The 14,856-nt window shown below is 33.3% G+C and overlaps 1 protein-coding gene across 1 annotated transcript in view; it reads left to right on the plus strand.

Annotated features, from left to right (window-relative positions):
- Nucleotides 1–2,215: 2,215 nt before the first annotated feature.
- Nucleotides 2,216–14,856, plus strand: part of LOC133179005 (centrosome-associated protein 350-like) — a 71,717-nt gene continuing 59,076 nt past the window's right edge. Inside the window, exons 1-2 of the mRNA XM_061313681.1 lie at nucleotides 2,216–2,257; nucleotides 7,098–7,208. Of these exons, the coding sequence (XP_061169665.1) occupies nucleotides 2,251–2,257; nucleotides 7,098–7,208 (118 nt within the window). The 5' untranslated portion in view covers nucleotides 2,216–2,250. The remainder of the gene's footprint in view (nucleotides 2,258–7,097; nucleotides 7,209–14,856) is intronic.

The raw sequence follows: 14,856 nt of genomic DNA on the forward strand, positions 1-14,856 counted from the left end.
TAGAAGAAACGATAAACCTGTTCGTTATATTTTTAAGAAAAAGATGATTGCTATATAAATCTACATAAATTTACATCATGGATGCCAGCACAAGACACATGTATGTCAAAAAATAAAAATAAAACGTATAACAAAACATTTATTGACTGTGTTCTCGGTCAACATGCGTTTTGTTGACTCCTCGAACCAAACTGTTTGCCTTCGGCCTTACGGCCTCAGGCAAACAGTTTGGTTCTTGGGTCCGATAAAACGCATGTTTCCCGAGAACCTAGTTCATAAATGTGTATTATTTGCTATTTATAAGCATTATTATCCGTCCTGAAATGAAACTATTGCTATAGATAAAATTATTTCTTTAAATCTTTTGTGCATGCACAGTCAAAAGTCAAATGTTGCAACTTTTTGAATGTTAATTATTTAAATTGACTCAATTAATGCAAGGAATAGAACATGTCTCCAAGTTAATGAACTCCTGTTAGCGATCGGTAAATATATGTTACAGAATGGTTAATATCATTGCATTGAGTACAGTGAGTCTATTGCAGAAAGTATAGATAATATAAAACAAGTATTGTCAAATTTGTCAATTGGATAAAGATGATATCTTGTCTATGCAGCCTATATGCTTTAAAGCAGTTTTCCAAAAATGTGAAATTATTTTAGAGGATGTGATACGTCTACGTCAGAAAACACTTTTGGGGGTGGGAGGGGGGTTGAGGATTTCTGTTTATCATCACTCATAGGCATCGGAACCGGAGGAGAAGGGGGGGTTAGCCCCCCCCCCCCCTTGCATAGATAGAAATAATATAGGCAATGAAAATTGGGGCTAGCCCCACAAACTTTTTTTATTGGTTTAGCCCCCCCCCCCACCTCCCTTTCAATTTGCTTCCGACGCCAATTAATGTCACTTCAAGTGTAAGTAAAATGTATAAAAAAACTTCAGTCATTTTTCGACTTGACGATAGATTGTATATGCTAACAAGGTCATTGAATCTACCATAGAATTTGCGAAATGTTGACTTTTAACGGGACTGTTGATATCCTTGTTTCATCAACTTAGTTTTCAATAGCTTGTCTCTTTTTATAGAAATTGTTGGTACGTAGAGCATGTTCTTGCGTATTGAGTTAACTAGCAAAATCCCCCGCCCCTTTTTTGTTTTTTGCTGTGACCCCCCCCCCCCAAAAAAAACCCAAATACCTGTCTGATCGGAACATAAAACTGGAGGTGCACAATGGCACTATGAAATATTCTGTGAAAGTCTGATTGGAGTTGCGGATTTAAGAGATGGGAAGCCCCAATTTTTGATATTTTTGTTGGAATAAAGTGTTTTGTTTGATTTAGCCAGGCCCGTAGGAAGTAATTTCACTTTGAGGGGGCACAACCATACATTTCCAGTTGAGGGGGCACTATCGACTACCAAAATTCCTTGACAAGCAAAAGAAAAAAAAGGGTCATCAGACGTTATTATTGAGGGGGCACAAGCATGTAGTAGCTATGTTTTTTTATAGTATTCTATATCGGCAAAATTATTGGGGGCACGACCCTCCGTGCCCCCCCCCCCCCCCGGTTCCTACGGCCATGGTAGCAGTCTGAAAAGCGGTGGTTTGTTGCCTTGATGCCTTTGATATCCTACTAGCTCACCTTTCTGATCTCGATATTATTATTTCGTACATTGTGTTTGTCAAGCCCTATTCTCTATTGAGAAGTTGATGGCTCTTTTTAATACCCCCCCCCCCAACCTGGGGAGTATTAAAACGAGTTGAGGGGGAGTATTAAAACGAGCCATCAACTTCTCAATAAAGAATATTAAAGCCCGTTCTTTTGCAATTTGGGAATGGGGGATACAATCGAACTGACATTCCTTGACCCAAAAGAGGTCATCAGATCATTAAGGGGTACAACTGTAGGTTACCTAGGTTAGACTTTTATAAATAAGTTAATGTTTATACTGGCAAAATGGGGAGGTGCCCCCCCCCCCCCCCCCCAGTTTCTGCAGACCTAATTGTCAAGTCACAAAACTTGAAAATTATTAGCCTGAAAACTTTACGTAATACAAAGACCGTCTATGATATTTCAGTGATAATATTGTATGGAAACTGAGTTAGTTGGTTTAAATAAACCCGGTATATTTTTGTTGGTTTGCCCGGAATTTCTATTTCGAACGTCGCGGGTTTTTTCACTACCCTTAATATTTTTCCCGTCATGCACCCCAGCATCAAAATGGCGGCGAGTTCAGTGTTAGTCGAGGCATGTCTGGTTTGTAAACATTAGTTTGGTATGTGAATAGTTTAAGGAAAAAATCCACCTGTCACTTATAAATATTTTTTTACTTGTCTAACAATCTCCCCCTTTGCTTTTATTCATTGGGTTCTGTCCATGGTTATGTAGCTCAAGTAAAACATTCCGATGTAAACAAAACATTAGAAGTAAAATATTTTATATACTCTTCTGATGCCGTTCGAAATGTATGCAAACTCTTAAAAGAAACACGAGTGTTGTCACGTGGCTTCAAACCTTTAAGATTTATGATTAAATATGTGTCAACCTTGCCAAATTACTGCCCTCAACTTGCTTGGCAACGTTTCAAATTCAGTGGGAATATTGTGTTGTATTCCAAGATCAAAGGGGGCGTTTGAGGATTTTAGACATGCAGTCCATAAGTATTAATCACTTTGAATAAAATTAAGGTAGTTGCAGAATATATAACTATCAATTCAGCAACAGGTAATATTTAAAGAATGATAAATCATGGTGAAAAGAATTGGTCAGTTAACCCTCAAAGACCAAAAGAAAGAAAATAGTAAAATCAAATGTCCTCAAATACTTAAGAGACACAGTGTGTGTTTCTTCTTTCCCTTCTGTGCAGAAGGGTTTAATCTTTGTTAAGTGTGTCTCCCTTAACTTGGTCAAAACAAAAAAGCTGTGTCTAGGGACAAGCCCTCACCACAGAATTCATCCCATATACTTGCAATGTAGCAAATCAGAGCAGATCCGCTCCCAAATGATTTTGAAGAATCCAAAAGAAGTTGCACTGAAAATAACTTCCAAATTAATCATAACAAACCTTTTTGAAATTGTATATGCCTTTTATCCTAAAAATAATCCATATTAATACTAAAATTCAACTCATTTTCTCAACTTTTTTTCCTCGCTTTAAATTTACACGCCATGTTGACATTCGGAACTCTCTGGATTGTTCATAGAAAATGCACAGAGTTTGAGTTATCGCCCGTGTTTATTTTGCTACATTGCCAATAAACGAAACGAATTCTATCATTCAACCCCAGGTCCGCAGGACAATATTATTTTAGAATGTTCTATCTATTCTGCAAGGTGAGCTACATACTTAAGTTAGAATAATGAAACTGAGTCTGAGAACAGGTCCTGAATAGTTTTAGAATAAATTTCATATATACTAGCAAAACTGACAGATCTGCTTTCGCACAATTTTTGAGAAAACAGATGAGGCCATCATTAAAAATATCTTTGTTTCCCCTAACCCGACCCAAAATCTCAAGTTGGGTAGGTAGGTAGGCAAATAATTTTTTTTGACAGCAGCTTTGAAAATACATTCTTAAAATGAAATGGAATGATACCTTTATAAATAAGCTAAGTGCAAAAGAAAGCGATTTGTAAACACCTAGAATGCCATACAAATGCCGGTAAGACTAATATTTAAGGTAAATTAATTCACGTCTATTATTCAATCGAAGTTGTGAAATATCTCATACCAGAGTAAATTTGTTGAAATTGAATACATCTGTTTAAAAGATTCTTGAGTATTTTTTCATGCATGTACTATCAGCTTTCAGTGCTTACACATGAAATGTACTTTTTCAAGGGCTTCGAATTGTGCAGTGGTTCTAGAGCATTAATTTCGTTTTGGAGTCTCGAAGTAAGGAACTATTTCTAAGTTGCAGGTTCAAATCCCAATGCAGGACATTGAGACCATAAAACTTTAGGTTCAGTGTTGCAGTAGATACTGGCAGGAAAAAGATCTCTCACTGCTCAATGGCCGCATACAAGTCTAAATTTGGAGCCCTTCACCAGACAAATGTTTAAATAAATGTTGTTATCCCAATAATTATCAAAGGAATTCAAATCAAAGAAACAACCGATCTTCAAGGGCCTTATTAAAGAAAAATACATGGACGTCTCAGGAAGCTTGTATCATAATTTCAAATCTATTTGGAAAAAGTATGTTGACTATAATTAATTGAGACAATCCTTATCTAAAAATGATAAAATGTCATAAACAATGTCAAAGTCATGAAGTTTAACCCATGAATAAAAGGCATGAAGAAAGGACGTTTGAATTCTATTCATTAGGATGAAATTTGCAGAATTATTTACAACTCTAATGGTCCTATATACATGTAGTAAACATAGGAATATTGATGAACCGTTTACAAGATCAAAACTCAAATTGAATAAAATGCAGTGAAATTGATTGGTTTGTTCACAAGGTGGGCCCCTTGTCTGCTCATGAGGGGTATCATGAGGAGGGCCTATATGGGCCTAAGCACTTAATTTTAAGACAGGTTGGTAAATACAACCGAAACACGCTTAATATGTCATTGTATATTTTATTTTATTAAAAAAGTGTTTCAAAGAGTGTAGGATTCTTATATGCTAAAGGCATAAGGTTGAGATACGTCGTCTTTACTTTTAAAACATGAACTAACCCTCCGTAACCGAGACATGTTGTGGGCGCCATTTTGTTTCCAACAAACACTTGAAAATTATAAAACAAAATCAGTCATTCTGATAAAAACGGATTTTGATGGAATTCTTTTTTTATAAAAGTTGATAAACATAAAAAAAATATTGGAATAATCTTATGAAAAATACTTTCCAGGCGGCGCTTTTTAATTGGGTCGGTCACGTTAGGGGAAAGAAAGGTATTTTTTATTTTGGCCTGAGGCCAAAAAAAATAAAAATCTTGTTTCCTGCTACCCGACCGACCCTATTTTTCATCCCCACCTGTCGTGATTTTTCACCCTGCCTCAATTTTTTTAATTTCTGTTTTTGTTTGTCTTGATTCAGATCGGGATCGGTAATCAACTTACCATTCAATTTTCGTTTTTTTATCCCACAAATGTCAGCATGATTTTCACAGTTGACAAGATAGTAATTGCTGTAATACATAGTAAAATAGGGTCATTGTTAGTGAAGGTTTTGTGAGGATGTGCAGTAAGAGATATGTACATTTCAATGGCCCTATACTTTGACTTTTATTCGGGCATAACAGATAAGTCTGCATCGATTGATCAAGTCAATAAAAAATCTGTAGAATGAAAGAAATAAAATATAAATATATAAAATCCACCCGCCGGCCTCGATATTTAAAAAAAATATGGATGAAAATCTTAAGAATTTTTTTATTGTGGCCTGAAGGTTATCCATTTAAAGAGAAAATACAATGCGTTTTTTCTAGCCTGTAATTTATTAGCCATCATGACATTAGGAACTCTTAATAATTCATAATAAACTTATAGACAAGAGTTATCTGTCCCTGTTTCTTTTGCTATATTGCCAACATGTGGAACAAATTCTAACATTAAATAGGTCTTTAGAACAGTTTCATTTTAAATAAATGAAGAGAATTCTATCCAATGACAAGTGCTTCATACATGCTTACATACAGTAGAACTTTGATATCTCGAACACTGATATCTTAAATACCATGGATTTGTTGAAGTGATTTGGAAGTCCCAACCACTTATTCTCTAAGTATTTTACCCCTGATATCTCGAATCCTCGGATATCTCAAAGTTTTTTCTTGGTCCCATCGAGTTCAAGATAATGAGGTTTGACTGTACTTGCATTTCTTGTAATTGTGTTTGAATTGTGTCTGCCCTGCACCTCTGGCTGATTTTCTCACTTTCTCCAGAAAGGGTAAGTTCCCCCCCCCCCCCCCCAAAACCTAGATTAATCCCTGTTTTTGATTTTCTCATCATTCATACCACTTATGAATTGATAAATTCTGTATCAACAAAGAACTCATGATAAATCAGAGAGAAAGGAGGCCCAAAAGACCATCAGTTTAATCCACACATCTAACTCAGTGTAGTTCTGTACAAATTGCAATTTGTAAAATAGATAACTATACACATATCTTTTCCTGCAGTTGTATTTTTATTAAGATACACAAAGTCCTCTTTTGTCCTACAGGTGTAAATAATCCTCCTATCTTGCTTAAAAAAAATTCTGAACCTGTGACAGCTCCTTCACAAATTTTAATGGTATGGTCATAACATGTTAAATGTTATTTTGACCTTGAATTGCCTCCCACTGTTTAAGGACAAAAAAAATCAAGCATTCTACATTTATATGGATAAGCCAATGCATATACCTAAGCCATTTAATGCTTGAAACATGATATGATGACTTTTAACATTAAAAATTTATCTGTTCTTTGCTAAATAGGGCACTTGTGTTTTTAAGTTGTCCATGATCTGAAAGAATTTTATGATTGAATAATTTGGACCATAGAAGAAAAAGAAGTAAAACTGTTTGTACAAGAAACTGCACCTAGTGATCATAAGATTATTTACAAAATTTTAAATTTTATTTAAAAAAAATCAAGCATTCTACATTTATATGGATAAGCCAATGCATATACCTAAGCCATTTAATGCTTGAAACATGATATGATGACTTTTAACATTAAAAATTTATCTGTTCTTTGCTAAATAGGGCACTTGTGTTTTTAAGTTGTCCATGATCTGAAAGAATTTTATGATTGAATAATTTGGACCATAGAAGAAAAAGAAGTAAAACTGTTTGTACAAGAAACTGCACCTAGTGATCATAAGATTATTTACAAAATTTTAAATTTTATTTTTTCATGTAGATGAAAAATCATGTAGATAGACATTGACATCGTTGATGCTAATGTTCAGAAAGAGGGAGAAAATAAAGAATAAAAATTGAACTTTAACAATTTAATGCATTTAAATTTCAAAATAAAAAAAATTAATGATTTTAAAGTTATAGATTTAGTATCCAATTTATATTAGGAAATTTTACATCCAGAACTTTCAAGTTACGATTATACCTGGCATGCTTAATCAATGTTTGTTAATATTTGTAGATGTGAGAAGAAAATGGAGCAAGAATAGCAGTGAGATGTTGAGGGGAAGAAAAGTGACCAATCCCTCCGTGTCAGCAGGGGGTGGATCCAACAGGCATGACAGTGATAAAGGTATGTAAATAGACCTATGTGTGGTAGACTTTTCTTGTCTGTTGAGAAACAGATGGGTGTTAAAATGCTGAAGTCAATTCATTTAGGTTGGCTTTGTGAATGTGCAAATCAGCAAAAATGTGACCTTCATGAAAACTTTATTGAGAATGATTAGATTTATATTGAATTTAGTACCAAAAAGTATGCACCATAAAATCTCTCCAAGAATTAAAAGGAATTTTGAGAATTATCACTGTTCATTATCATTTTGAATATAGTACCATAGAGTATATCCTTGAAAATGTTCTAAAGATTAAAAAAGAAAAATACATTGGACTTTGAGATACATGTATGTAAAGTTTTTAACAAAGGAATTTTGCTGTTCTTGTTTAGAACCATTTTAGAAAAAAAAAAACAAAACAGTAAAACTTGGCAGCAAAAACATAAATAAAAACAGTATCACACTAGCTATATCATACTTAAAATCTGTGTCTTCTTGGTCTTCATTTTTGGACACCATACTGATGGACAATGGCAATAAACTGGGCATTTGCTGTGGTGTATTTGACATTTAAAGTAAGGAACTTCTCATGTACATAAATAATAATAAAAATCTTTTTCAACAAGATGTTATCACATACTCGATATATTAATATATTTAATGTCATTTCAGTCCTTTATTTTGGTACCTTTACAAGAGTTCTTGTCAGGTTTAATTTGGATATTTGAGTCAGCAATACTTTAAGAGACCCATCAGGAGATTAATAATTAAATGACAAAATAAATGGACAAAATCACAAGGATTAAGATTCACAGTGAGTGGGTGGATTTCTAGACCAAGTTTTCAACTTTTTGACAAGTTATTCTCTAGTGGAATTAATAGTTTGGTGATCATATCAATTATTTTTGATCTTCATGCATCACTTTTGGATGTTTTAAGCAAGGGATCTCTAATTTTTATGACAAGGCAACAATACATACGCATTATATATAAGTACAATGATGTAAAATTATTAAAATCCTATATCTATAGCATGGACATTTAAAATTTCTCCACCATGGACATTTAAATTGAGGTGAAAAACTCATCTTTGTTCAGTCCAGCTGGGTAAAAGTCCTAAAGAATGTATTGATTAGCATTGAGTCGTCAATGCTGCATTTCAGCAGATAAGCAATATGATAAAAGAAAATGTCAATATGAATTTATTTGTAAAACAAAGCCTTGATTTATGAGACTCTAATACAGGTGCTTGTCCTATATCTGCTAAGAGCCTATAAAGTCCTAATGTGTCGGTCTTTACACACTCTAAAACATTCTTTCAAGTAATCATATTTTTCTGTGCGGATATGTTTTATTGATTTATGAATGAAGAAATCCGGAATTCAAATAATTTAAATGGAAGATCTGCCAACTTACATTTATTAATGTTCCCTATTACAAATTTGGTGGCAAAAGTAAAATGCACTTGGCATGATTTTAAAAAGAATTTATCAAATGGAGAAATATTTATATATCATATTTGTTTAGATTCTTTTCAAAGTGTAAAATGCAGGGTGTAGATAGATTATTTTCTTTAGCCAGGCTAATACCATTTACCAAACCTGACCCCATAGAAAACAGGGTAAATGCAGAGTTTTCCCTCTCATTGAAATGCTTTAAAGTAAGATAATGTTCATAGCTACTGAGAATATTGATACGTAGCTCAGCAGAGTTTGACAGTAAAACCTGATTTTTCTCCCTCCCTCCAGAAGTGAACACAATGCCCGATGAGCTGTAAAAATCTGATTTCCTTTTATGAAGTTTTCCTTTTGATAAAAAAAGGAGTTTTGATGTGTACCAGTATGGCGTCTTTAATCGTTTGGCAATGTATTGCAAGATTTTGGATTGTTTCCAAGTGTTTACAACCTTTGTAAAGTTAAATAGAATTATCTCCGAGTTTTGTATTTTTCAAGTTTTTTTTTTTTCTCAACACTAGAATAATTTCTAAAAATGCATGGGATCTTGACTTCTAAAATCACAGATGATTGACATGTTTGATTTCTTTCATGCTTGAAATTTCTTGATAAAAGAAGCATATAAATATCTTTCATCCTGTCATCAATTTACCTTGAAATGAATATGAAGACCTTTTTTGAATAAATTTTAATCAAATATGGTGGCTAATGTGAATTCTTTGCCCTTCATTTTGTCTTGGCTTGACACCCTTTTGTTTGTAATGTTCAATTTAAATCAAACTTGTCCATTTGAGATCAAAAGAGAAAGATAGGAGGTGTAGACTCAAGTTTCTTCTTCAAGTGTTTTTTTGCAATATAATATATAATTAACAGGATAATTATTTTCTAACCCCCTCATTAACTAGATTGCATCACAGTGAATATTCATTTGATGCCTTTTGTGCACCAGAGAACTTGCTTTGTTGGATAGAACTTATTGCTTATATTTAATTGTATTTTATTTACATACTTAAGTAGTTCTTATTTTTAAGTGTTCTTCTAAGTAAAGAACTCAAAACCTATGGCGAATAATGATTTTTTTTCTGTTCTTCTTGAAAGAAGATAGAAATATTACTTTGCATCTGATGGTTTCTTACAAATGTCTTGAGATCCTTTTGCTCGATAGACAACAAACATCAAAATTTATGCACAGGACGGCTATGGTAAGTGGATGACCCCTATTGATTTTTTTATTATCAAAAGGTCAAAGGTCATGCATCAATAATTCCCAGCCAATATCTCAAGGACCATATATGCTTGATCATCTAACAGGTTGGCCATAGATTGATCTCATGACCCTTATGCATTTTCATGTCAAACACCTCCTTGTTCTCTGCTATACCAAACCAATATCTTAGAAATCATTTCTTCTTTTTTTATTATCATTAACTACTAGCCAAGTGTTTTTGCTTCTCCCCTCATAAACCCTGGCCTATTGTGCCAGTAAAAATTCAGAATCATTATATCACATCATTGCTAGACATACTTACAGACTATAGCTAATAAATAGGCTGGGCTAAGGCCAGTAAGGGAAAAAAATACAGCATTGATAAATACAATTTTATGACTTTTATGAGGTAAATCTTGGGGTTAAAGGCAATGCTGTACAATACAATTTGTTATTCTAGACTTAAATTTTCAGTTCTGTCTTGCAATACAATAAGTTTGATTGACTCAATCTTCAGTCCAGAAGTATCCTCAATTGAAGAAGGTTCTAATATTATGCATGAAATGAATCAGCATTTTCATGATTTTATTTTATATACTGTACCTTTTATGCCCCTTATTTGAAGATTTGGGGGCATTTAGTTTTTGCTCTATCCATCCATCTTTCTGTCTGTTTTTCTGGTTGTCCGCAAAAACTTTAACCTTGCCCATAAATTTTGTTCTGTTGGAGCTAGGGCTTTCATATTTCACATGCATATTCCATGTGACAAGACGTTACCTTGGGTACCAACATATTTGTCCTCTTTAACTTGACCTTGGAGTATGACCCACTTTTGCAAAATTTTACCAAACTTTAAACCTTTGCCATAACTTTTGAACAGTTGGTGTTAGGGCTTTCATCTTTACATGTATATTACTTAGGGTAAGATCTTTCTTTGGGTACAAATAATTTTGATCCTTTGACCTTGACTTTGGAGTTTGACCTGTTTTGAAAAACTTTAACCTTGACTATAACCTTTGAATGGTTGAAGCTAGGGCTTTCATATTTTGCATGTTTGTTCCTTGTTACAAGACCTTGGGTTCAAATTTTGACCTTGACCTTGGAGTTTGATCTACTTTTGATAAACTTCAACCTTCACCATAACTTTTGGATGGTTGGTGCTAGGACTTTCATATTTCACATGTGAAGTGGACTTTCTTTGAGTGCCAACAATTTTGACCTGATGACCTTGAACTTGGAATCTGACCTTTTTTGAATAAAACTTGAACCTTAGCCATAACATTTGAACACTTGGAGCTAGGGCTTTCATATTTCAGATGTATTCCTTAAGACAAAACCTTTTCTTAAGTACCAGTATTTTTCACCACATGACCTTGAGCTTTGAGATTTGCCTACTTTTGAAAAACTTTAACCTTTACTATAATTTCTGAATGGTTGCTGCAAAGGCTTTCATATTTCATAGGTATATTCCTTGTGACAAGATCTTTCTTTGGGTACCAACATAATTGATATCTTGACCTTGGAGTTTGACTTGCATATGAGAAAATTAAACTTTTGCCATGAGCTGCTATATGGGGCATAAGTGTTTCACAAATACATCTTGTTATTTTAAAATAAAGTGTTTTTATGCAGCTTTAGCTTACTTGATGCAGACCAGGAATGCAAATGCTTAAACTCACTAAAAATCAGGCAGTTTTGCAGTGCAAAAATTGAAAAGTGCAAGTCCGAGAAAATGAAGTAAACTTGTATTGTTTAGTCATGGTGCATAAGAAAAAAAATCTAAAATGATACCTCTGTCATTTCTTTGGACTTTAAAAATAGAGAAGGGGGGGGGTATTTAGAGTGAATTTTTGAGAGGAGACAGGGAGTCACTGCTTGCAGAAAAATTATGGAAGTACATTTGACTTGTCCAAATCTCAGTCATTTTTTGACCCAATTACATTTTTATTATCCAGTCACCACTGACAATTTAGATCAAGAAGTAATCACTGAAGCCTGTGAGTAAACAATCTGATCTCCCACAGATTACTGGAGAGTGAATTTAATGCATGGAAGACCTTTTATGCAACTATTTTCTTTTCATCTTCTAGAGGGTATACCAACAGCTGAAGTGAAATTATTTTATTACAAGAGTCTCAACCTAATCAATTATCAGATTTAAATTTGATATTCATCATTACTACAAATTGCAAAATTAAACTTTCATGCTGAAAGCGTATGCAAATTAGCCGCTTGCATCAGAGGCACCATGTGATAAACATGTGATCAGTCATTTACATCATGCATCTGATATTGGCATTCTATCATTTTAGACTTCCATTCAGTGCCTTTGAACAGAATTTGATTAAGCCATGAGTAAATTAATAAGGTTCGTTCCCCATGATTAGTCACTCGGTCTCTTTACAGCCTGGTTATTGAAGTTCACCCCTGGCATGGCATTAACTCCAAACAGACTATTACAAACATAAGTACATGTGTATATATATTTAAAGGTAGCCCAAAAATTTTTAAATGTAAAGGGTAGTGTTTGCTTTGAAAAATATCCAATAGTTTTGAAGCCTGCCCAGACAGGCATAGATAAGGTATTGGCAATTTTATAAGTACCGGTATATAACATTATTGGATCAGGCTTTGGGAGTTGGACAGAAATGAATTGACATTGGTTGAAGCTCTGTGCTATTGCACTGTGGTTCTGATGGGATTCTAAATTTCAGTGGTTGTGGAAAATGGATCCTTGAATTATATTTTCATCCTTTTTTTTGTTTTTATGAATTGGAGGAATTTATTTTTTTGTGTGATCAATTGATAACAGAATTAAATGAATTTTGTGTTGTCCATTGATTAAAGGATTAGATCTGTGTATTGTCCACTCATATAAGGTATTGTCATTTTGTTTTTTCTGTTCCAAATACACAATTCTATTTATAATGAGTATTTGACTAGCATAGAAAGTAAAACATTGTAGACATATATTAGCAGGCATGCTATAAATGTACTGCAAACTAAAACCCAGTAAGAAGTGCATGAAAGACGATAGACATTATTTTAAATCAATGATTTTTTTCTATATTTTAAATCATTGATTTTTTTTTTTACTAAGCAAGGGCTAGGTTTTAAGGTTGGTTACAGGACTTGTAAGAGCAGGATTCTTGTTTTGATGGATGAGAATATGATCTGGAAATGATAATGGCCATAAACCAGATAAATACACCTTTATTGTATATCAAGATTTATAGAGGGAAAAGTTAATTAAATCCATGAAACTGGAGCTAGATAAAGTCAATTCAAGATTGTTGATTTCTCTAATGAATGAAGGTGACAACATTTTTAATCCCCTGTCTCTAAAATTAGTCCACCTGTATTTATGCTGGACAGGCCATAAAGTCAATGTTGAACATGTTAAGGATTTATCACTTGGGAATGTTACTAAGACCATAAAATGAAAGTGTGTCTCTGAAATAGCCAGGCTCTAAGTAGGACAAGCTTACTATTCCCTTGAGGAGGATATTTGTTGTGTCAAATAAATACAGACCTGATCAATATATTTATGAAAGATGAATGATTGTCATGTCCCATTGTAATTATTATTAGCTATGCAGGAGGACTTTTTGAATATGAATTGGGAAGACTTGACAGTGTCCATTGATTTTGTGGCAAAGTTGCAATAATGTGCTCTTCCAAAAATTACCAATTAACAGTTGCATGTTGATAAATTGTTAGACTCAGTGATTTATAAATTCATTTTGAAATTGTTATTCTTTTACAAACTGATTTGCACAAAGTGTTGGTGTTTAGTTTCTATTTGGTTATCTTCTGTTTGCCTACCATGAAATGCATTATCAGTTATTTGATTTTTAAGAAAGTATAATGAAGTTAGATTTGTAATTTTATAGGGCAGTTTGAAATATTTTGCATGTAAATTTTAAAATGCATTAAGATGCAGTTTTAGCTGTAATTATGGGCAATTTAAAAATTCCTTTGAAATGCACTGGATACTGATATTAAATTTGTACACTTGCTTTTAAAGTTTTATGTTATAATAATTTAGGATGACATTTTACAAAATTGATTTACCAAGTCATAAAAACAAAAGCTAGAGAGCATGACTTGTTTTTTTAGTTTATTCTTGTCAAAGAATTCATTACAAAGTCTTGTTCACAAACGTTTATTGCTACAAGTTTACTAAAAATGTTAATTTTGAACACTTGTCAAATTCAAAGTCCACGTAAAGGATTAATAGAGGTTATAAAGTGATTATTGGAACACTACACTTTGAAAATCCCTCTTCTGCCCTGTAATAAGAGTGGTTTTGGCTGAAATGGCAGATGTGAAAGACCTCAAAATGAGGGGATTTAGGGCAACATGGACAGTGAAAAGTTGTTTTGATCCATTTGACTTTTATTCAGCATTTAAATGTTTAGCCTAATGCCCCTTGTGAATGTGGTGTTCATGGCAAATGTTGTCACCCCAAACCATGGAAGAGCCAAAATATTTGATATTTTAAGGATAAAAATAGTGACAAATCAAGATGATAATTAATAATAACTCATTATTTCAATTATGTTTATACAAAGAAAGTTTTGATTTGTAAAACTCAAAATTGGTTCAAATTTATCTCCTTTTCCTGCATAACATATTATATAAAAGTGATAGGAATTTTGCTCAAATGTAGATAAAATAAACAAATGCATACTATCTGCATGGTTGTGGCTTATTTGGTACTGTTGATATAAAAGGGATTAGAGACAAATCCCTATAATTCTTCGTATTAAATATTGGATACAGATTAAAATTCTGTTGGTCATTGGAGGACAGCTCAACTCCCTCCAAATGTTTGCAGCTGTCTTTTTTATAAATGTAGATAGAGATGCATTAATGAAACTTTGATAAAAAAAAAAAAAGCACTATGAAAAGTTTACCAGTTTGCTTGAAAACTTTTTCGACAATCTGTCTTTTGGTTTGGAAACACATTTTTTCCCTGATGTGATGACATTGAATGTGCAATTT

The sequence above is a fragment of the Saccostrea echinata genome, unplaced genomic scaffold (assembly GCF_033153115.1).
Source record: "Saccostrea echinata isolate AGI-Se365-2 ecotype Australia unplaced genomic scaffold, CSIRO_AGI_Sech_v1 ptg000004l, whole genome shotgun sequence".
Classification (NCBI taxonomy): Eukaryota; Metazoa; Mollusca; class Bivalvia; order Ostreida; family Ostreidae; genus Saccostrea; species Saccostrea echinata.